At 42.2% G+C, this 23,060-nt stretch overlaps 1 protein-coding gene across 2 annotated transcripts; it reads left to right on the forward strand.

Moving 5' to 3' along the window:
* Positions 1 to 1,414: 1,414 nt before the first annotated feature.
* On the forward strand, positions 1,415 to 18,171 carry SEC62 (SEC62 homolog, preprotein translocation factor). 2 transcript variants are annotated; one of them, XM_068407058.1, is made up of 8 exons: positions 1,415 to 1,471; positions 9,081 to 9,189; positions 9,580 to 9,685; positions 12,322 to 12,532; positions 14,170 to 14,262; positions 14,824 to 14,884; positions 15,831 to 15,950; positions 16,579 to 18,171. In XM_068407058.1, exons 1-8 carry the CDS (start codon positions 1,436 to 1,438, stop codon positions 17,043 to 17,045), a joined length of 1,203 nt encoding a protein of 400 aa, XP_068263159.1. In that variant the 5' UTR covers positions 1,415 to 1,435; the 3' UTR covers positions 17,046 to 18,171. The 2 variants fall into 2 exon arrangements, with proteins under 2 accessions (XP_068263159.1, XP_068263160.1); XM_068407059.1 differs by lacking the exon at positions 1,415 to 1,471 and adding an exon at positions 5,996 to 6,015.
* The last annotated feature ends 4,889 nt before the right edge of the window (positions 18,172 to 23,060 follow it).

The raw sequence follows: 23,060 nt of genomic DNA on the forward strand, positions 1-23,060 counted from the left end.
TCACAAGAAAAAGACATTGTACCAGAAAAAACATAAAAACTGGCATGGTGACTGAGGGGCAAATATGCTGCTGGCAGCAATTTTAGGTTTTTAATTACCTAGTTTTCAATCTGAGAGGTTCCAAAATCATAGGAACAGGAAGGGGCAACAAGATTTGAAAGGACTGGACAAGACGATACAGCACTGCACATACTTTTCCATCTCGAAGTGCCAGGGTGTGGTTTGGAAACATGGAGCCAGGATAAACCATTATACGCTTCGCTAACTTGAGTGACCTCATAGTGAAAGCATGCAGGACAACCTCTGACAAAAGGTCGTTTTACTTTATGTAGGTTGCTTTCTAAATCTAATTCTGTAGGTATAGGAGAACATCTGAGCAACCAGAGTGTGTTTAAATAGGCAACAACTAACAAAGGCCTGCTATATCAAGTGTCTTTGAGGTCTAATGTCCTTTTTAGGAGTATCAAAACTAAACATACAGATTTTTACTGCCAAAGCGCTGAAGCACCTTTATTCCAGCAGGATGGGCTAGCTCTTCGGACATGAAGTGACCCCTCTGAGCGCTAACAGGCACCCCAGCTTTGTCCAGCCTGCAGACGACCCGGCCAGGACGCGGATGGATCGCTGCCTCCTGCCTTGGGTAGGCCCTGATGTGCAGCCCCAGCTGCCTGCGAGCGAACCGGACGGCCAGAGGCCTCGGTACCAATGTGGGAGTTGGACTTTGGACGCTGGGACCTGAGCACCTCGGACTGAGGCCTGGGCACGGGAACAGGAGCAGCTGCATCTCCCCGCGGGAAGTTTCTCATTAACTAGACTGCTGTGGTGGGGCCTGACAGCCCGATGGGAGCCCAGCCCGGCCTCTCAGCGGGCAACAATGCCTCTAAACCGGGGCAGGGATGCCGCGAGCCGGCCTTCCCTCAGAGCCTGGCACCGTCCCATGAGGAGGCTGAGGCGAGGCGCGGTCGTCGAGGCTGGCTGAGGGGTTTAGGTGGCTGAGGCGAGGCCGTCGAGGCAGGCTGAGGTGAGGCACGGCCATCGAGGTGGGCTGAGGCGAAGCGTGGCCGCTAAGGCGGGCTGAGGGCGCCGAAGGGCTGAGGGGAGGCGCGGCCGCCGAGGCGGGCTGAGGGCGCCGAGGGGCTGAGGGGAGGCGCGGCCGCCGAGGCGGGCTGAGGGCGCCGAGGGGCTGAGGGGAGGCGCGGCCGCCGAGGCGGGCTGAGGGGGCTGAGGGGAGGCGCGGTCGCCGAGGCGGGCTGAGGGCGCCGAGGGGCCGAGGCGCTCAGAAGCTGACGCGGGGTTCCCCGGCTGCCGCCGCTCGCGGTGAGGGGCTGAGGGGGCGCGGCCTTCCCGCCCCTCCGCCGGCTCCCGCCGCCTCTCGCGAGGCCGGCACCGCCCCCCCCCTCCGGCCCACGTCACAGGCGGAGCAGACGGCGACAACATGGCGGAGCGGCGGAGGCACAGGAAGAGGATCCAGGTAGCTGAGCCTCTCCCTCCCTGCCCGGCCCGCGCCCCCTCCCCGGGCGGCAGCTTCCCACTCCCTGTCCTCAGGGTGGCCCGGCCCCGCCGGGCGGGCTGCGCGAGGTGGCCCGGCCGCCCCTCAGAGGTGTTTCCCCCCCGGTTCTGCGGCCTCCCCGCCCCGACGCCGTGCCGTTGCGAGGAGGCGGCGGGCGGTGCCGTGCGCCCGGGCGGCCCGCGGGAGCCGGCGGTGAGGGAAGCGCCCTCGTCTCGGCCGCCGCCGGGGCATCGGGGGCCCCGCAGGCGCCGGTAGCGCGGGGGGAGCGCCGCGCCAGAGCTCGATGAAAGCCCGGGCTGGCACCGGGGGACGGGTTTTCCTCAGAATTTTCTAGCAAATTCGTAAATCCTAGTAAATACCTAGAAAAGCTGGAGCCCGCTGCGCGGCGGCGGCGAAGCACAGGTCGGAGCGTTTCGGGGTGCTGCTGGCTCTGCCGTCCCCGGGCCCCCCAGCACCGGCTGTCGCCCGGCCGCGGTGGAGGGCTGAGGGGCGGCCGCGGGGCACCCCGGCCCGTCCGTTGGCCCCGGCCTCCCGTTTATCCGAGGGCCCGGCGGTTCGGTCCTCATGGGGTCTGCGCCCTCAGAAGTACATCGTCTTTCTGGATGAGCAGAGGGTGAGATTTCGAGCTGTTACCTGGTTTTGATCGCCATATTATACTTAGAATCCCACCCGTTACCACTGTCGAACAATAGCTGAATGTGGTATAACAACATTCACAACACCCAGGCGAGCAGCCACCTTAGCCAGGAGCTGACACCCAGCGTGTCTATTCCAGTGATTCGTAAGCAGAAGACGTGGGACAGATGGTATAAGCATCTTAAAAACAAATGTGCCCTAGCCAGGAAATGATGTGGTAAGGAAAGGAAATTTGTTTTTAGAAAATGTAAACAAACAACTGGGTCTAAAAATAGACTTAATCAGCCTTTAGATCATGTTAAAATGTAGTGATAATTGTGTGGTGTCACTTAAAGGCAAAGCGAAGACTGCTTAGGTATTGTCACTTACCTTAAAGTCTGGAGTTCTCAATATAACTTTGTGAGTGTTACAGAGGTTTTAATGTATGTTTTGAGCAAGTTACAGCATCAGTTACTATAATTCTGGTTACTCTTACATATTATTAATGCTAAGCCTAAATAGTGTTTGTTTGGGATGCAAGTGGAGATAATATTCACAAGAGAAATCAGAGCCATTCAACAAAGTACACTTTGTATGTTGTCCTTCTGCTTGATTGCCCTCTTACCTTTCTCTTCCTCTCCCTTCTCAGCCCACTTTCCCTTCCCCCAGGAAGATGGAGATGTGCCTCTACTTGTAATGGTTCCTTTTTTCCCCTTTAATTCAAATTACTGGGGCGGGAGGGGGGAAATGCAAAGAGTAATTAATCAAAATCTTGTTAAGCAAGCCTTATCAATCACAAGCATTCAGTGAATTGTAAAACATTACAGAATTACTCTCTTTTCATAATCGTTATAGACTGTCCCTTACCAAGGATGACAACATCTCAATGAAGCATCCATCAAAACCAAATTAAATGTAATTTAATGTTTTGTATAATACCCAAGGCTGTGGTCTCGCAAGCACTTAAGCACATGCTTAATTTCCAGCCTGTTAGCAGTAAAAGTATTTCCCGGATTGTTAATAATTAGATCGATGTCTGTGTGTTAACACTTAAGGTTTAAGATTGTGGCCTAAATTTGTGATATAATTATGCAGATAAATGTGTATTGCGTCTTAGTAGTTTTCCGTGTATGTCAACAACAATGGGAAGACAAGACAGCGAACAAAGAATACTGTTGAATGCCCAGAGGGCGTTCTTAATTGGTCAGTGAATAAAACAACATGTATCTTTCTTGGTAGTTGATTTTGGAGGGGTTTTATAAGCTTTTTGAACTTTATTGGAATAGTTACAGTATGGTTATCATGTTTCAGGATAACGCCACAAGTTTCTTCTTTTAAAAGGAAGTATGGGATTTTTATTTGTAGGTGTTTCAAGTGCTTTAGGATTGTGTACTTATTGTAGGTTGATGTGTACCCCTTAATAACGAGACTATTTGTCATACTGTATGCAAGCCTGACATTTGTCATTAAGTAAAGCTGTATTTCTTGACAAGAGTAAGGTTCTTAGGAGGAGATGGTGTATTTAGCTGTGGAAGAGGCTGATGTAATAGAGTTCAGTTTCAAATACTATGTGTACAGAACTGGGTTCTGCATAATTTTATAGGATTTTATGTCTGCCATCATGCTCGGAATCATGGTAGTTAGGTCAGCTAAAGAGACTGGTCTGTAGGATCCAGATTGCTCGAGCCAGTGGGCTCCCGTATGATTGAGATTTCTGAAATCAAGAATGCTTGCTGTATGTAAAGAACTTACTAAAAGAAAAACAACATATGTTGCCTAATGGCTAGTTTAGTATTTTTTCTTCAGACAGATACATATCAAAAGATGGGAGATGTCTTCGAATGCCTGTTACTCCAGCAACCTGATCAAAGCTATTTCATTTCTTGGAAAAAAATCCATATGTATCCTGAAATACTCACTTAAGCACAAAGTCTTCAGAGTTGGGTTACTTTGACAAGCATTCAGCTGAGTAACACGTGGCACTTTGTTGGCAGGTCTGCAATTTGACTGTTAAGTAGGCATTAAGTTTTTGTTACATTGGCCAGATTCCATTGTGCATGGTTTTATTCTGCTCACGTGAAGTTTTCTTTATCTTTGTGTTGCGATTAATAGCACTCGCATAGCACCTTTGTGCTGTGTCCTCTAGAAATGTTAATGCATACAAATACTGCTGTTATGAATAGAGAAAACAGTACTTAGGCAAATGTCTCACTGCAGATTGATGGCTGAGGTGGCTTCAATGCCGTGTACATGCCATTAATGGCACGTACTTTCCTTCTTGACCTTTTTTTTCCTCTTGAATCACTGGATTCAAACTTTGAGATTCTCCTGATGAAGGATATCTACTAATCAGTATTAACTGTTGTAGCCTGCAGTTTTGTCATGTCTTGATTTGGGCTCTGCTGGAAGGAAAATATGCAACAGCTGCATTGCTGCTTCCTGTGCAACAGCTCTTTGTGAATGAGTATGGAAAGGATCTTCAGAAATGACGATGCAATGGTTTTCCAGAAACGCAGATTTTAATCCAGCTTGCCCATTTGTCTTTATTTTCTCATAAATTCTAGTAACGCTGAGTGGAGTGGTAACAAAGGAGAATGGCTGAATAACTGCGTTGAAAGTGAGTAGTGTCAGGTGATAGAGGAGGAAGAAACAAAGATTGGGCAGGGGGAAACTGCAGAAAAATAGGAAATAGAAGTAGCAGCCTTAGCCTTGGAGGTGGGAAGGGAAAAAGTCAAAACAACTGGCCTAGGGTTAGAAGCAGACTGAAGCTGGCATGTTTTGGCTTCAAAATACTGTACATTGCTCCTTTGACATGTGTTTTAGAATTCTGTGTGTTTCCAGCTTTTGCTCCAAAAATTTGTGATGGCTGAAAAGAAGGAAGAAAACAAATACTTCTATTTTTATAGGATATGTATAGGACAGAAAAATATCTGCTAATCTTTTTCTGTAAAGAAAAGTTAATGTCTTGTGGCTAGCACACAGCCACGGTAATCCAGAAGAACTGGTTTCTCTGCATGGCTCTGCCACAGTTTCTTTTAAGAGACCTCGGGCAATCCATGTACTGGGCATCAGGGCAAGAGTCGGACAATTTTATGTTTATTATTCACTGAAGAAAATACAGGTAGAGTCCTAAGACCCTGATGTGTTTGTTTCCCCCATACCCACTCCCACCCAGTGATCTATTCAATCATGCTGATTGTGTGCTTTTTCTCTGTCCTACTGCACCTTGATTTATTTTAGACAAAGTAGAAATGTTTCAGCAGAATGGATGAGGAGTACCCCCCTGCCACAGAACATCTTCTAGTCTAAGGTCCTGGGATTCAACAGGGAAAGGAAAAAGATAATCTTGTGATTCAGCCCAAGCTTTGGTGTGTTCAGAGCATCTTCAGAGAAGATAAGGCTAACGCAGTTGTACTGTCCTCATAATGTGAGGAGAGGTGTAAGGAATGGAACATGGGCTGACATAATGTCATTCTTGACATAGCCTCTCAGCTTGAAAAACAGGCTGCACATGACAAGTGTGCTTAAATTTCTTCTTTTCCTTGTCTGAAAACTGAAAAATCTAAGTTCTCAGATGTAAGAGCAAAGAAATAAACTAGATATTCATTTGATTGAAATCAAAGAATTTTCATGACCCTTTTAAAACAGATGAGCATAAATCCTTGTAATGCATTTGCACGTGAAATAACTTGTCTTAGTGATAGTCGTAACTTACTCTCTTCTGATTTTCCAGAAACCTTGTTTACATTACAGTGTTGTGGAAGGAAATCATCCTGTTTTGGGTCATACCTGCCTTCTTGAGACTGTGACGAAAGGGGGGGAAAAAATGAGTGAAATTTCAAACCACAAATCTGCTCTGGCCTTTTGACATCCATTGAGTGATTCCAGCAGTAAGAGAACCTTTCACTTCAGTGGGTCTGGAAGGTCCCTGGGTTTGAAAATCTCCACGTTGTTTTATGAATTCATATAGGGCAGAATTTTTACAGGAATGCTTGAGAGTTATTCTTAAAAACTTTAAAATGTCAGTGCATTTCTAGTAAGTAGGTAGGCTGAGCGCTGCTTTTCCTGTCTTCCTATAGATGGAGTTCTTCTGCCTAGATAAATAAGAAATTGGGTTTGATTTTGTTTTAATGGCATTCTTTTAGAGTTTGTAAATTATCAGAGATCATAAATCTCTAAATTTTACATGCTCTCTAGTGACAACATGCATTTTTTTGATACATAAAATCAAAGTAGATGCAAGGGTCTAAAACAAAATCTAGAGCAGAAGTATTTGGAAGCTTGACACTATCCTATTTTTTATTAATTGAAAACAGTTTAATCATAGAATTTTAATTGAGAAGACATTTTGCAACATTACAGAACTATGTTGCCTGAGATGTTTCTTGAATCTTCTGTCTTTCCTGTAAAAGCAAACTTTAAATATCAGGAAGTTTTGATAAGCTTTTTAAGGCTGTGTCATCTGTTTCGAAGCTTTATAATTTATTGAGAACTACCCCTTGATTCGTTTGTATAATCTTTTTCTAAATGTATAAGGAGGGTTAAAGTGCTTGGATTTTGGCTATTTTTACAACTGAACATAAAGATCAGTTGAAGTGCATCTTTAAAAAGTTGTGCTTAGGATACTGAAATGTTCCGTGCTTTTGTTGATTCCAGTTTATGATGAAATGTAATATTATTTTCTGTCAGTCATCTGTGTTAATATTTTAACAGAAGCCTGGCTCGGCAAATAAAGGGATGAAAATAGGATGAAAAATGGGGTTAAATTGCAGGGGAAACTTTCTCAGAATGAGCTCGGTTAAACTGTGGCAGTCTCTCTCCCAGGGAAGCTTTTTTTGTTTGGGATGTTACGAAACTATCCCACAGAAAAGGACAAAGCAATAGATAGTAAGGAGCATCCAAAAAAAAAAAAATCTCCTGGTGCCAGCCGCTGCCTGTGTAGCACATCACATGACCTGGCAGAATCATAAATATTTTAGGAAGAAAAAAAAAAAACCCTAGCAGAGGAATTAACATTGATGTGAATATCTGTAGCTTCTCTGACTGTTTTACTGTCTGTGCTGTGAAGAACAACATTTGCCCGGTGAACTGTTCCAAGTTTAATTTGCTGGTAGGAAATACTAGAAAAGCATTAGTTTGAAACACAGTTGCAGCATGTAGTCATCAGTCTCCATGGCACCTTAGCATGTGTGCCGTACAGTAAGGGTGGTACATGTTCGCTCCTTTTTTTTTACATGCGTTGTAACTCATTTTGTTGCTATTAAACTCAAACTCTTTTAGTACCAAACTTGGTAGCATTGTCAGTGATTTACAATTACTGGCACAACTGTACCATATAAGGAGACATCAAACCACAGTGTATAAAATATGTGCATACATGCACTGCCAGTTAGTGAAGTTTTCTGTGAGTTATCTGATGTTTTGTACAGATTTTTTAAATTTAAAAATTAAAAGGATTGAACATGGAGAAGGAGTTAGTGTAGTCTATGAGGACTGTTAGGATCATCTGGCTTAATTTGGGCACATGTTTTTGAAACTAACTGGTGAGTGTGAGAGCATATTTCTGCATACATATGAAGAATTTGGATTTAAATCTCAGTAATCTCAGAACTAATAAACTAGAGACTCTTCTGGTCATTTGGATATCTTACGTCTGTATTATTCTCTTTTAAATTGTCCTCAGGTAGGAAAAGCAACAATCTCCTCTAGAAGGATAATTCATTAACCAGTTGATTTTGGAAGTTAGCTGTGCAAACTGTTGAAAATTAACAACTCTCGCCATCTGAAGTTTTTATTCTGGTGTAACAACATCTGTTTGACCTTGCATTTCCACTTCACATGCTTCTTGCAATATTATGATTATACATCTTAAAAGCGGTAATGGAGGTTGTGTATGTTTATTGACCCTTAGAAACATTATGTCTTTAAGTAGAATCTATGAATTCTGTGTATTCCTGTAAATCACCAATCTGTTTTGTGGCTTCTGTAATCTATTTCTTTGGCCAGCATGAGAAGAATAGATGCAGAAAAGGTACTGCCAGTCTGATCTGCAAGAAGCGGGGGGATTTGGAGCATTAAGCCTTACTCATTAAAAGAACTCTTACAGAAAGGAATTTTGAGGAAGTTTGCATGAGTCACTGTAATATGCCAAATGTTTGTTTCAGATATGTTTTTGTGAAGCAGGAACATTAGAAAGGTCTTCCTTTCCTGCTTACAAATGTCAGATCTTAATTTTACATAATTGAAATTCTGCTTCCTCTCTGCATGTTGGTGACTGTACAGAACGTGCAAGTGCATGCAGCCTGAGGGCTCCCTTTTCACAGAACAGCTGTCTTGACATTCGTGTGCTTCACCCTGCTGTGCTTCATACCGATGTTCCTAGTCTCTAGACTGACAGTCTCCTCAATGGTACTCTGAAATTTAAGTCATTTTGTAGTCATGCAGTGGGACTGAAATTTCCTAGCTGAATCTTTCAACTTCTTTTCAAGATGGTTTTCTCCTCTTTCACATGAAATTCAAGCTGCGTTGTGTTCTGTCAGTATGCCTACATTGCTGTCATTTCGTACGTACTCAATCCTCACCCTGTTGTTTTTCTTTGCTCTCAGCTTCACAACTGTTCCATCCAAGCTTGTATGCCTTAAGCAGCTTTCCATGTGCCCAGTGCTTTCCTCTTAGCTCCTCCTTTAGTTTGCTTTTTTTACAGAGCTGTTAAAGGACTTCATAGTTTTTACCTTCAGATCATCTAACTTAAGCATTCCTGCTGTTTCGCTTTATGTAGACAGAAAGTTCTTGGGAAAAATGACTTGACCTATTTTCACATCTTTTACATTTTATTTGTTATTTATATATTGCCATAAAATAATGAGGACTTTGCAATATCTGATTTTTAAGCCCAAATGAGTGATTTTTCCCATGTGTTTAAAATGGTATTAATTTTGGACTTTTGCTATTGTAGGAGGTCGGTGAGCCATTCAAAGAGGAGAAGGCTGTTGCTAAATACTTGCGTTTCAACTGTCCAACAAAATCCACCAACATGATGGGCCACCGAGTTGATTATTTTATTGGTAGGGTTACTTTTAACCACAGAATGAAACTTTCTTCTAACATTGTACTTGGTGGGGGGTGGCTGTTTTGTTTTTATTATTAGTGCTTTACCTATAAGTACTGATCTTACAGTTTGGTTTTGAAAACTTATCTAGGCATTAGATAGACATAAAATTATTCTTACCAGCCTGAAGAAACACAATAAACTTTTTGCTCTGTGATTTAAAGGTGTGCAGTTGTCAAGAGTAATGTATTTCAGAGTAGTGGCTAGTTTGACTTTAAAGATTGAGGGGATGTAGGACATCACCAGAACCGACTGACTGGTTGGTATGGTTCAAGGAATGTAGAGTAAATGTTAAAATAAATGTCATTAATTTTAATGCATTTTTAATTCCATTTTTCCCCTCTAGCCTCAAAAGCTGTGGATTGCCTCCTGGATTCTAAATGGGCAAAGGCAAAGAAAGGAGAAGAGGCTTTGTTTACAACCCGAGAGTCTGTAGTTGATTACTGCAACAGGTATGACCTAGCCTGATTCATCAGTTTTATTAATGAGTACAGTTGTCAAGATGTCTTAGTTAATTAGGAACCAGTGTCACTTAGACTTCACGCATTCTAAAACATTTGTGGTTGTATGTAAAAATAATGATTGTATTTTTATTACTGTGTTTGAGGGTATCACAGCAGAAATGGAAACAATGTAATTTCATCATCTTTATTCTCAAAATTCTCTCTTGCTTTCGTTATGCTGCTTGGGGCAGCAAAATGGGCAAAACAATTTTCCTAAATTTTATAGTTATTTTAAGTTAGTAGGATCAGAGCTCTCAAATCTGTCCTTCCCATTGCCATAGTCTGCCATCGTGGCAGAAGCTGGACTTGGAGGTTCAGTTTCTGCCTCCCAAATGGTCTGTCTCTGCTCTTGGTGGACTCTAAGTGCTTTGTTTAGGTGAATGGCATAATCTGACTATACCTCTTTTGGGACAGACGCATAGGGTTAAGGGGACTGTGTGCTTGGAGAGCTCTGCGAAAGCTGCTTAGAAATGAAAAAATATGGCTAATATTTTTTTTTCTGGCCTCTTCTAGATAGTCATCCAGCAAGGTGAGATTTTTCCCCCAGTTCCAGGGCTGAGGCAGGGCTGATTTCTGTGTTTGAACTTTAATCCTTTTGCTGATTTCTTCAAGAAAGTTTAGAAAAAAGCATTATTTTAATGCAAGCAGAAAAATAAGTTTTCCCTTCCAGAGTCTTTGGACTGAGGCAGGAGTCTGTGTGTTTGTTCTTCAGTTACTGAAGCATTGGATGAGACAACAGTTGCTTAGGTCCTTCAGCTCCCGCAGTGTAAAGAATGGCTGCGTAGTGTGCAAAGAAAATCCATTCAACCCTCTCTTCTCTGGCACTGGTTTTTATCACCAGTATAATTTCGTGCCCTGATGATCCATTTGGCACCATACCATGTCTGCAGTTTGGTTTCTCTTGCTCACTTCTATATTGCTATTAATGCTAAGGCCACCTTTGGTCACTGAAGCTGTTTCCAGAGTTTTAATCATTAGCACTGTCTGTTTACTTTGCCTTTTGGAAGGGATGGAGGAATATCTTAACACAAAAATAATCTGTTCAGTGTAAGAGGCTGCTTGGGTTCTTACTCATATTAAAAATAAGTACCTTAACTCTGGGTGTGGCTATTGCTTGTTTTACCTGCCCTAGCAAACAGAAAACAAGTATCAGATCCTGCTCCTTCATCCTGTGTCAATTGCATTGAGCAGTTGCATGTTTAGAAGAACTTCCTATCTGAATTCATAATGCTGTTCCAGTACATAAGGTCTCCCAGTACACTTCTATATTGATCCAAGTTCAGTAGGTTTTCTTTTGAGGGGATTCGTCACAAACAAGCTACATCACTAATGCCTTGTTCAGGAGATCTGTAGAGGGTTGACAGGTCAGGAATCAGCAGGCAGTCTGAACTTACTAGTTAAGTGAAGGTCTGTCCCGCTTCAGGACCTGGCTGTTGGCCACACCGACATCATGGCTGCATGCTCTGAGCAGTAGGTCTTGCCCAGTCCTGTCTCTGTATATTCCATCAGAGGCAGAGGTAGCTCCTGCAAGTGTAAGAGCGGTCCTGTAGGCCAGTCCTGTCCTGGGGGCTGCTCAGTACCTGAGCCCCCTAAACTTCCAGCTGTGAAGAAAAGTAGTTTCTCCCAAACAAGGGATTTTCTGTTGCTAGAAAGAGAATCCATGTCAACAACTGTCTGAAGGAAGGTTTTTATATACCTGAAACAACTCTGCTTCATAGTCAGCATGCACAGAAGTGTCATTGGTAGAATGACTTCTCTCTCTTTAGCGAGCTCTCCTAATTCACCACGCAGTCCAGCATAAGGATTTGGTCTGCAGCAAGAGATGACAGAAATCAAGGACAAATCGAATCGATGTGATACATAGGATCAGGCTTGTTGGTGTGAATGGGTGCTTGGATTTCACACCCTGCTGCTTCCTCTCAGTCTGAAAAGCAGTATTCTGTACTGCTCTTCCTATTCTGAATTTGGACATGATCCTTTCAAGGATGTTACTTGTTGGTGACAGCCTTAAGCCTACCAAATACTATTTCCTGGTGCCCCACTGGCCATACATATACTTGCTATAGGGTATGTTTGTAGCTGACATGAATGGCATGCTTGCCTGAGCAGCACTGTTTCAACAGGGTGATTTTATTCATCATGCACCACTTACCAAGGAACTTGATAAGCCATATGTCCACTTTCTTATTTTTGCTATGAAATACATTGACATGAACTTGAAAATAAATATTGGATGGAGTTGCATTAATGGGAAAGATAATTAAATTGACCTGGTGATGTTTTCCATCCTCTATCTTGTGTATTCATTTATATTGATGCAAAATGCTGCCACAGAAAAGTGGGGGTTTTACCCAGGTTTGAACAGATGAACAAAAAAAGCAAAGCAAGAGGTGAGACACAGGATCATTAGGTCTGGTGTATTTAGTCGTGAATAGAGCTGATGATGGCCACCTCCGTCTTTCAGTCATGCTATGCGTGATTATATTGGATAGATCATCTAGAATAGTTTCTAATAACATAATTGAGTGTAAGCATTATTATTGCAGCCACACTTAAGTGTATCATTTAACTTTTTAAACTTTAAGACTCCTGAAAAAACAGTTCTTTCATCGAGCATTAAAAGTGATGAAAATGAAACCTGACAAGGATACAAAGAAAGAAAAGGAAAAAGGAAAGGCTGAGAGTGGGAAAGAAGAGGAGAAAAAGGGCAAGAAGGAAAGTGGCAAAGATGAAAAAACTAAGAAGGAGAAAGAAAAGGAAAAGAAAAAGGATGGTGAAAAAGAGGAGTGTAAGAAGGTAAGTACTGTCTGTAAGAGCAGAGACAAACCTGTGACAGAGGATACATTAACTGACTGTTAAGATTACATTGGCTTAAAAATGTAGTTGGTTGCTCTAAGATGTGACATACCTTTTTTTTTTACCTGCTTTCATCTCTAAAATATGCTGCTTCGGTTTTTTTTTTTAAAACTTTGGAGTTGTTCTGATTTTGATCTAGATCAAAAAAGAGGCTCCACTTAGGCCTTTGCGTATCTCCTCATCTTCTAACGTGGACTGAGTTAATAAAAAACTACTTCTGTTCAGCTGCAGCGGGCGGTGATGCTTTGTACAAGTGTACGTTAGCGTAGAGTGACACGTACGCACGTGACCTAACATCGCAAAACGGTGCAGCTGCACATCTGCAACCAGAACAATTTTGCAATGTTTGGTAGTAACATTTGGAATGTAGTATTTGATACTTGGTGCTTGTAAATAGCTATAATAGCGGGACGGTTTTGTGTGTGACAGCTCTGTTACTAATCTGCATAATTCCTGGTTTTCACAGACTGCTGATTTATTTACTTTCTTTGAAGTTCAAATTGTTCTTACTAGGCAAGTTTTCATGTGCTCGTTCACCTTTTTGTTCTTGATTTCTTTTATTAGCAGGACAGAATTCCTGAATTAAAATGTTAGGAATCTGTGGGAGAAACTTGATTAAAGGATGTGGGTTTTTTTCTCTATACAGTGGTATGAACCCAGTGAGAGTTAGCAGGCTAGTGCTCCAGAGTTATTCCAGACACTCCTAAGTGAAATTATGGCATGTTTAGTGAGAGGTAGAGTCCATGTACAAAGGTCTAGATCTCAGAAGAGACCTACATGGCTAATAAAAGAATTATAAAGAGAACAATCTTGCTGGCAGTCTAGACATAGAAGCCAGTATAAGATTACCTAACTCTTGAGGTACTGTAACTTGCTGATTATGCAAGTTATGAACTCCTCCAATTCCCTGTCATCTGGAGAGTTACGTTATTAAATGTAATGTTAATTTTTAAACTAATCATTATTTATTGAACTGATATTTTAGTGGATTATGTAAGCCAGTGCGTAGTAACTTGAACAACAACACAGGACAAAAATTAGAAAGTTAATTTCAAGCAAAGAAATAAGCAAAGAGACGGAAACAGGAGATAGGGAAGAGGAAGCACAAGATGAACAAAGAGATTGAGGAGGACAGAGAATAAACAGGCCAGAACTGATTCTGAAAGGGGACGCCTGTGTGGTAAATATGACACCAAGGTACCAAATAATTCAAATAAAGCTCATGATTATAAAGTGTGGGACCCTGTTCTTGATCTTTGTGTAGACTTTTTGTTAATATCAGTGGAGCTTTGCTATGCCTTTGAAGACAGAATGTAATTCTGAAGTCACAGTCTAGTCCTTAGACAATAACTAAAACTAAAATTTCTCTTTCCTTACAATTTTGCTTTATTTTTGAGGTACCCGGTCAATAATAAATGACAACAGGAGGAAATAAAGCATCTTTACTTAAGATCACGTTCACACTTTTTTTTAAGTTTGCAAAAAGTTATCAGACTCAGTATATTAAAATGCTAGAAATTAAAGCCCTCTTAATTTTTTAAATTTTTTTTATATATATACTTTGTGTTTGCCCTCAGGATGAGACCCCAGGAACACCCAAGAAAAAGGAAACGAAGAGGAAATTTAAACTTGAGCCACATGAAGACCAAGTTTTCTTGGATGGAAATGAGGTAAGATTGATGGGTACTTCCTAACTGTTAGTGTCAGTGTTCTACTGTCGGGTAATTTACTGGGTTTCTGCAAACTCTGCCTTGACATGTTGAAAGAAAAATTAATGGCGATGTGATGGCTGATCATGAAACATCAGATTTTTAGATATTTGCAATGAGATTAGAGAGAGATAAATGTAGGACAGTAACTTAAAAAAGAGAAAACTTAATTGCCAGTAGTTTATGTTACAGGAGGGGAAATCAAAAATACCTGCCATGCAGAGGCTGCCTGCCTTTGTGATCTGAACAGGTAGGGGACATGATGATTTGGGTTGCAAGGGACCGCAGGAGGTCTCCAGTCCACCCTCCTCTTCAGAGGGGGGTCAGTGGTGAGGCCAGCCCAGGCTACTCGGGGCTTTACCCAGTCCAGTCTCGAAAGCCTCTGAGCACAGGGGCTGCAGAACGGCTCTGGGCAGCCTGCTCCAATACCCCGTGCCACCCTGAGGACAAACATTGCACCTCATGGCTGCTAACACATAAACTACTTGTATTCCAAGTGTAAACTAGTTATTTCTGTTGTAGGTGTATGTGTGGATCTATGACCCTGTTCACTTTAAAACTTTTGCCATGGGACTCGTACTTGGTAAGTAAGAGTAGATATAGGTGAACATACCATAAATGTAGGTGTAGTAGCAAGAGGCATACCTGTCCTTTGGGAAGTTTGTGTTTTTCCTGGACAAGGTTTTGCTCTTCACTTTCGGCATGATTTGATACCAATCATGTTATACGAATTTTGATCTTAGGGTGGAGGAGCTACACATGTTTAAAAACAAACACAAACAAAACCAAACCTGAAACTACTTTAGCAAACATCTGAACTTGCACAAGTTTGCAGGCTGTTTATTTCCATTGATTTAAGCTAACGAGTAAGTTGTCCAATAGGCAAATGTGGTGGGTTATATAAAAATGTGAAAGATGTTAGAGGAATTATTTTAAACTATGAATGATACCTTTCTGACCCTTGAACTTGTATTTGTATAGGATAAGCCCAAGCAGTTAATTTTATTTTTTTAATCTAAATTAGTATTGATGCTGACTGACATCGGTGAGCTAACAGATCATTGTACTGCTGCTCTAACACCCTTGACCTGTACCTTCAGCTTCCTCTCCCTGAGAGAACCACCTTTCCTCAGAATCCGTGTCATCCCTTGGGGCCATACTCAGGCCTTTGACCAGTCCTTGGGGCCACCACGATCTCCACCGAGCTCCCTGCGCCCATGTCCTGCTGCACTGGTTGTAGGCAGCTCCCTGCTCACCTGTTTGCTCGTGCCCTCTCCTCGGAGGTGCTCCCTTTGCTCTGTGCACTAAGCACAGCGACTCAGAGTTGCTGACTGTGGTGTGTCTCTACCCAATACGAAAACGGGAGCAGTGAATCTCGACAAGGTTGCAGTCAAGATCTAAAATACTTTGAGTAACTCGAACGATGTTAAACCAGTACCTTGAATAAATGGTAAGCCTAGAATCTTTATACAGGTACCAGGAAAAACCAATCGTGCTTCTCACGCTGTTCTCCTTATCTCTCTATTTAGTGATTGCTGTTATAGCTGCAACTCTGTTCCCGCTCTGGCCAGCAGAAATGCGTGTTGGTGTTTATTACCTCAGTGTAGGCGCGGGCTGTTTTGTCGCCAGTATTCTTCTTCTTGCCGTTGGTAAGTGTCGGTCACCTTCACTTTATCAGCAGGCGGAGACACAGCCACCTTCTTAAACGCGGTCTGAGGTGTGTGACTGCCTCGCTTCCCAGCACGCTCTGTTGGCAGTAGCCAGGCTGAGCCCGTGTCCGTATTTCCCTCCTGGCCACTGGGCGTCAGAGTTGTGCTGCAGAAAGAAAGCAAGCGCAGCTGGTGTCACCGCGTAGTGGTTCATGCAGAGTGGAGATGTGTTTACTGCTGCCGGTTAGAGAAAAAAAAAAAAGGCAAAACAAAGCCAAGAACTGTTTGTAAAAACAGATTCAGTAGTGAGAATGGTGTAACCAAGATTTTAAAGCTTTCTTGGACTTGTATTTCTTTAGCAGAGGATTAGGAGCTAAATCATAGATAAGATATAAGGTTATCTTATAAGAGAGAGAGAGAGATCTCTTTTATATCTATATATATAAAAGGTGGAGGAGACGTGGTAAGAACAAACTATTCCACAGTGCTATTGCAGAATGAGAGATTTTCCCCCAGGGTCACCCCTGATCCTGGGTAGGTGTTAGGAGAGGATATATCTTACACCATAGTTGTACAGTGTGGATGTTCATCCTAAAACCCCAAATTTCCCTTTTCCTTTTTTATACAGCTCGCTGCATCCTCTTCCTTATCATCTGGCTCATCACTGGAGGAAGGCATCACTTCTGGTTCCTGCCAAACCTTACAGCAGATGTGGGGTTCATTGACTCCTTCAGACCCCTGTACACACACGAATACAAAGGACCAAAAGCAGACTTAAAGAAAGAGGAAAAATCAGAATCCAAAAAGCAGCAAAAGTACGACAGCGAGGAGAAATCGGATAGTGAGAAGAAGGAAGAAGACGATGGGAAAACAGAAGCAACGAGGAACTCGGGAACAGATGGCTCAGGAGGAGAGCGACATTCAGACACTGACAGTGACAGGCGTGAAGACGACAGGTCCCAGCACAGTAGTGGAAATGGAAACGACTTTGAAATGATCACAAAAGAGGAACTGGAACAGCAAACAGATGAAGGGGATTGCGACGAGGAACAGGAGGAAGATACCGAAAGTAGGCCTTCACATGAAAAATCATAACTCACTGTGGTTTGGGGACTGAGTATGTGCAAATGGTTGGATTTTCTTTGTTGGCTGATCACCAAAACATAGACCATACAGTAGCATCTGTGTTTGCTGAAATATACATGTTCCAAAACAGTTTTATATCTAGTTCCTTCATTTTTTTTAACCATTAACTTGATTACTTGGTACTATGTTAATCATTAATACCCATTGACCGACATTTTCTCAATACGACAAGTTTTCTATTGATTGATAGATTGCCCAGATCGTCCTCAAACATACTGAAAAACCTAGTTTTCTGGTACTTGCATAACTGGTCAATTAGTTGAGCTTCTCAAACTTGCTTTTGTAACACAGGTAAAAGTGGAATGACCAAATCTCAGCTTATTCCTAGTTATACTCATTTGATAGCTAGTTAGGTAAAGCCCTTCTTAGCCCACAGCTTTCTTGATATTTTTCTTGATTTTATTTTCAAAAGATGGTGAAAACTTTCCTAAGAAAACTAGTTTTAGCAGAAGTATTTTGCTGAAAAGATAAGAAGCTGATAGTGCTGAATTTGGCTGCAGTGTTCTCTGTTTCTCCGGACTGTGTGCCAGCAACTGAGGAAATCCAAACTGGTTTTGTACATCTGGTTCAGAGAGAGATGTCATCTCCAGCAGGTGAAGGAAGCAGCACCATTTGGAAATTATGGCTGTTTTCTTTCTCCTGCTCCATCATAATTAAAAAAAAATGTATTCTGTACATAATTTACAAATAAAGCAAACCATTTACTTTAACTGCTACTTATTATTTAGAGATTTGATCCAGCATTCAGTTTGTATTATTAAAGCCATTTTGTGGTGTATCTATCAGAGAAATGCAAGTCAAGAGGACCTCACGGAATATTTGTGTACGATTGGTAGCTGTTCCACAAGAGCTTTAGTTCTGTGCCAACATTCCATGTATTTGAGTATGAGTCAATTGATCTTTATTAAATGAAAGCAAACAACATAGCTGTATGTATGCCTTAATGTTAAAAATTGCTGTATTCTGGAACTGGAATACTTTTTACACTGAAGAGGCGGGAGAGGGTTCGTCTGTTCAGAAATATAGGTAACTCGGAGCTAATATGAAGTGACCATTAATAATTTGTTTATAAATATCTTTGAGTAGTTTGTGCCGTTTCTCTTACGCATCCCTTTCTGCTGGGCCCGCGGAGGGTGTACGGTGTGTTTCGGTTAACTAAGCGTTGCAGAAGTTAAGACCTGGCATCATTCCTCTAGATCACTTTCACAGTAACTATAGGTTTGATTGTCTCCTGAGCCCACTCAGAGAAGGTAAGGGTACACTTGACGTTTTAAGAACTGACTTAGGGACCTTTTTTCCCTGTCCTCAATTGCTTCCCCTTCCTTCCAGCATCGGCATTTTGGATGAAGATACTAATTTTTCAGATTGTGCAAATATATACGTCATAATGGGTGCATTGATAAACAATTCATGGATACGGTGTATTTGCTTCTTAGATCTCCTGAATATCTACTCCGTAAAGAAACAGATAAATTGGATCACTTTTTTATTAATATAGCAAAAAATTAAAGGACCCCTTACCTAAACGGATTGACTGCTGGACACTTGTGTGTTATCACTGATTAAACTAGCTAACGAAGTCCTGTCTCTGCCTTCAGTACCTTAGAGGTACGCCTTGTGTGATGATGGAGCTGCCTTTTCCTGCGCTCCCCCAGCTGGTTTAAGACACTTTTGCTCGTGCAGAGGCTAGTTGCCTTTGTGCTTGCGTTTCACATCTCCACATCTCATGTTGAGAACAGAGCTGCCTGCCGTTCTGTGCAAGAACCCGCAGCTCGCTGGCTCTGTAACTTACGGTACATCTGCCCTGAAGAGCTTGCTTGATAACTCTTCCTTTTTACCATGCAAAAAAAAGTTATAAAAACCTTTTCTGTGCTGAAGACCTCGTTAGGTTAGATTCCTGCTGCTTTCAGAGGCAGCTAAAATAAGGCTGGCTGACCTGCATACGTGTCTTCCAGAAGCCGTTTACAAATCAGCACTCGGGAGAGCACTGCTACGCACTGAGCACAGGCGCTGGCAACGTGTCTGGCAGCGGTGCGCAGCAGGCAGCTGGGCCCCTGCTGGTTTTTGAAGAAATGAGTGCAGTGGATTTCAAGTATGTTTCCTCCTAAAAGCGAAATAACATCTTAAGGGCCTTGCTGAGAAAATAAAGTTGAAATGGTTAAACGATAAATACTTTGGTGATGTTGCCATCTGCTTCCTGTTCAGTGGCTGTGGGCAATAGGCCAGCACTGCCTGCCTGTGGCCTGGGGACAAGTGGATAGGTCTCAAAATTAACTATCAAAAATTTGTCCAGACACCTTAATAGAGTCCCGAGCTCACACAGCTGTAGAAACAGAATTAGCCTTAAGCTCTGTCACTTGATCTGCAGTGAACAACCCTGAATGTTCTGAAGAAGTAGTGTGAAGAAAGAGCTCTTGTTGGAGCTGCTCAGTGGCGAAGGAAAGGGCTTCATGACCCGTTCCTGTAATCCAGCATTTCCTACAAATACTCCCCAAATACTTCAGAATTATTTTGGAATGAGAGAGTGAGAGAAGCGATTACAATATGCCAGTAATAGTAAAACTGTGAGTGGACTTACGGTGTTCTGACAAACACTTCCAGTCCCAAGACAGAAGATCACAGAGGTATTTGGCCACATTCAGTTATTTATCAGGCCACTTTTATATCAGGTATTGCAAAGTTCTTCTTACTGATTTTGGCTTTCAACTTCCAGAGTCTAGGGTGGCCTTGTGGGAACAAGTATATATATATTTAGTGGAAAGTTATTTAAATAACTAGTCCATTAAAGTGTCCTTCCTGCAATAAAATTTTATAGTGGTCTTACTGATATTCCTCCCAGTGTTTTATATACCCAATATAATTTTCTGATTATTTTTATTTGAAAAAAAATATGATTATTCCTAACTTTTGGGAGAATTAAATAATTAGTGGTAAAACACAAATGAGTATTTAATGCAGATCAGTGTTTAGTGGAGGTGTTACACCCAAGTATGCTCTGCTCTGGTACGGATACAGCCTCAGCTCACTTGTGGTGTTCTGGTGCTCTTAAACAAAGGCAGATCCTTCTCTAGCAATTAAGAAATAATTAAAAATTATTTGACAAACTCGCAGATTTCTTTACCTGTAGAAATGTAACAGAGCTGGTGGGGATGCTTGTCTCTGTGATGATAAGCAATTTTCTAATAGCAAAGTACCTTAGTAGCAGCAGCTCAAGGAGCATTTACTTTCACCTGCTATATATCATATAGCAGATTTTTATTATTTTTTAAATACATATATTTTATAGGATTCATATATATATATATTGCTCATTTAGGCCTGTTTCAGTTTCTGTCTGAAATCAAAACCAGATGGAGTTCACAGAGCATCACCCAGCAGGAAGGGCAGATAAAGGAAAATGGAGAATGTCTCAGTTCCTCAGTCAACTCTTAAATTACCCTGGAACCAGGACTCACCTTCCTTGTGTTACATCAGGGGAAAGGCTGCCAGAAGCACCTGCCTTGTGTAAACATTACATGTAGAAATGTGGAACACGCACCTGCCTGGTTTAGCCCCTAATTTCCCTTCCTGCCACCACGTGCATGGCTCTCCGTGGCACTAAGCTGTAAGAGCCTTGCAGGGCGGCTCTCCAGCTCCTCTGAGAATATAATTCTTTTCTAACAGGGTCACAATGACAGCAAAGTCGTATTCAAACCTCACAGTTGGCATCAAAAGCACTGGGCAACAGAGAAACACCCTCCTGCAGCTGCAGTTGTTTTACTGGCAGCAGTTGGAAGCTGGGATAAATTCAGAGTAGATCCACAAATTCGTAACATTGCAAAAACGGGCAGGAGACAGACTCTGCCAGTAATTTTTCTGCTCACACCCGGGGGTCAGAAAGGAATGCCGCAGAGGAGAGGCTGGGGGACTGCACGTCCTCAGACTGCACCTCCTGCCCAGGGGCATAGCTATTCATTTCCTAGCTGCTGTGGGAAGGGAGGGCCGTATCACTCACTGCTTGGCTGATGCTTCATCCAGCTACTTCTCGTACATTTTTAAAACCAAGCCTAGAAATGTTTGGATCATGCAAGTTTGAACGAAATTCTTTATTATGCTATTTTTACCAGAAAGTCTTTATCAACCATTTTCTAACACCCAAAGCGGCCACAGTTATGATGCAATTTCTTAGTGGTTTTAATGTAAGATTTACTGTTCGGTATTTAGCATGGAGATTATTGCTAGGGTTACCTTTTAAATGAGGCAACTCTTGCTAGGAACTACAGTCTGTTCTGTGAGAGTCTCTACCTACTTGCCAGCACAGCTGTGTGACAGATGTATTGACTTTTAAATACAGAAGAGACAGAGATACCAATTCCGTGAGGGACCTTTAGAGAAAGGAGGGTGATATATAACTATATTGAACAAGGTTGAGCCCCAGCTCACTCCAGAGGATTCCTCGGGCTATGTAGGTAGTTTGTCTAATAAGAAGGGTTGAGTGATTTGATTTTTAATGTCTCTGATCAACCCCTCTCTATAAAATCAGAATAATACAGTAGATCTTTAGCACTGTGCTGTAAGGGGATAGAAGCTGGCGCTCACAAAACACAGCTGTAAGACCCAGGACACTGACTTCTAACAAACTTTTACGAGTCACAGGTACTTAACTGTTGAGCGTGTTACTGATTCTGATCAAATACTTCAAAGGGTGTTAGAGGAGGGTGGTATGACATGGTCCAAGGCTCTGCTGTACACCAACACGGCGCTGTAGCTTTTTCACTTAGAGCCTAAGAAGGACAAAACAATCCTATCAGTGTAAATGAACCGAGACTGAGCAGCTGCTGAATGTTTTCAATAGACTTCCTGGTAATGGCTGGTACAATTTCATTAGGGCTTCTCAGTTTATTTAATAAAACATTGGATGATTTTATTTGTAATAGAGCAACAGGTGCAGAAAAACAAAAGGCACATTTCCTGATTGTGTCCACAAAGAGTCCATTACTTACTGGCTGACACAGTAGGCGTTCGTTTTGCCATGCTTATTTTTTTAAATGTGCAAATAATGATCACTCAGAAAAAGAATTGCTTTATGATAAAAGACTTTTGAGAGAGGAGTTAGTTTAGAGTTAGTAATAGCACTATGCAAATTGTTTCAGTGCAAGTTAAAGAGAGCGCTAACAGTACTCGGTAAACACTGACTGTGCTTTAGATATAGATCAAAGTAGTCTCTCCAGGTGGTAACCACCATTAATTCTCATCATGTAGAAGAGAAACCAAACACAAACCAGGCTACGCCTATGATACCTGAAAGTGCTCTGTAGCCTGGATCTCGTAAAGGATGTAGGTGCTCGCAAGACTCTCTTGCAGTTTACCTTTATTAGTCAGTAAATGAAACACAGAGAATAGTCCTGAGTGACTTGCACTAGCCTTAACAGTAAATTCTTCTTTTCTCTTTCTGGCTCAGAAAGTTAGTTAAATATTTGATTAGTTAGATATTTGATTAGTTAAATATTTGATTAAAAAATTAGAATCTTCATAAACACCATACTGTCTTTCTGAGACACGCAGCCTTTCAGGAACAGCCACTCCACAACCACTTGCTCATCAGCCATTGCACAACTCCGGTTGCTAATCCTGCGCTGACAAGGCATAAAATCTAATAGGGCATTAAACATGCTCAGCCAGGCAACACCCAGCTAAAGGCACATCCAGGAAAAGAAAAGGACACAGGAAAGGCTGTATCAGATCGGCACTCATCTCCACCTACAAATACATTCCAGAGACGACATTCTGCACTCACCGCTGTCTGCTGCCAGCTCTGCTGATGGCTGTTACGGCCGTTCATCTCCAAACTGAGTCACAGCCCAGCTCCTTGCTGCTCAGGCTATCGCTTCTCATACTGCGTTTTCCAGGAGGTCACTGCGCAGTGTATAGCTTTCCCCACACATGACATCAAAATGCATAAATACGCATTTGATCTCCCTGTCT

Source organism: Nyctibius grandis, chromosome 8, assembly GCF_013368605.1.
Source record: "Nyctibius grandis isolate bNycGra1 chromosome 8, bNycGra1.pri, whole genome shotgun sequence".
Classification (NCBI taxonomy): Eukaryota; Metazoa; Chordata; class Aves; order Nyctibiiformes; family Nyctibiidae; genus Nyctibius; species Nyctibius grandis.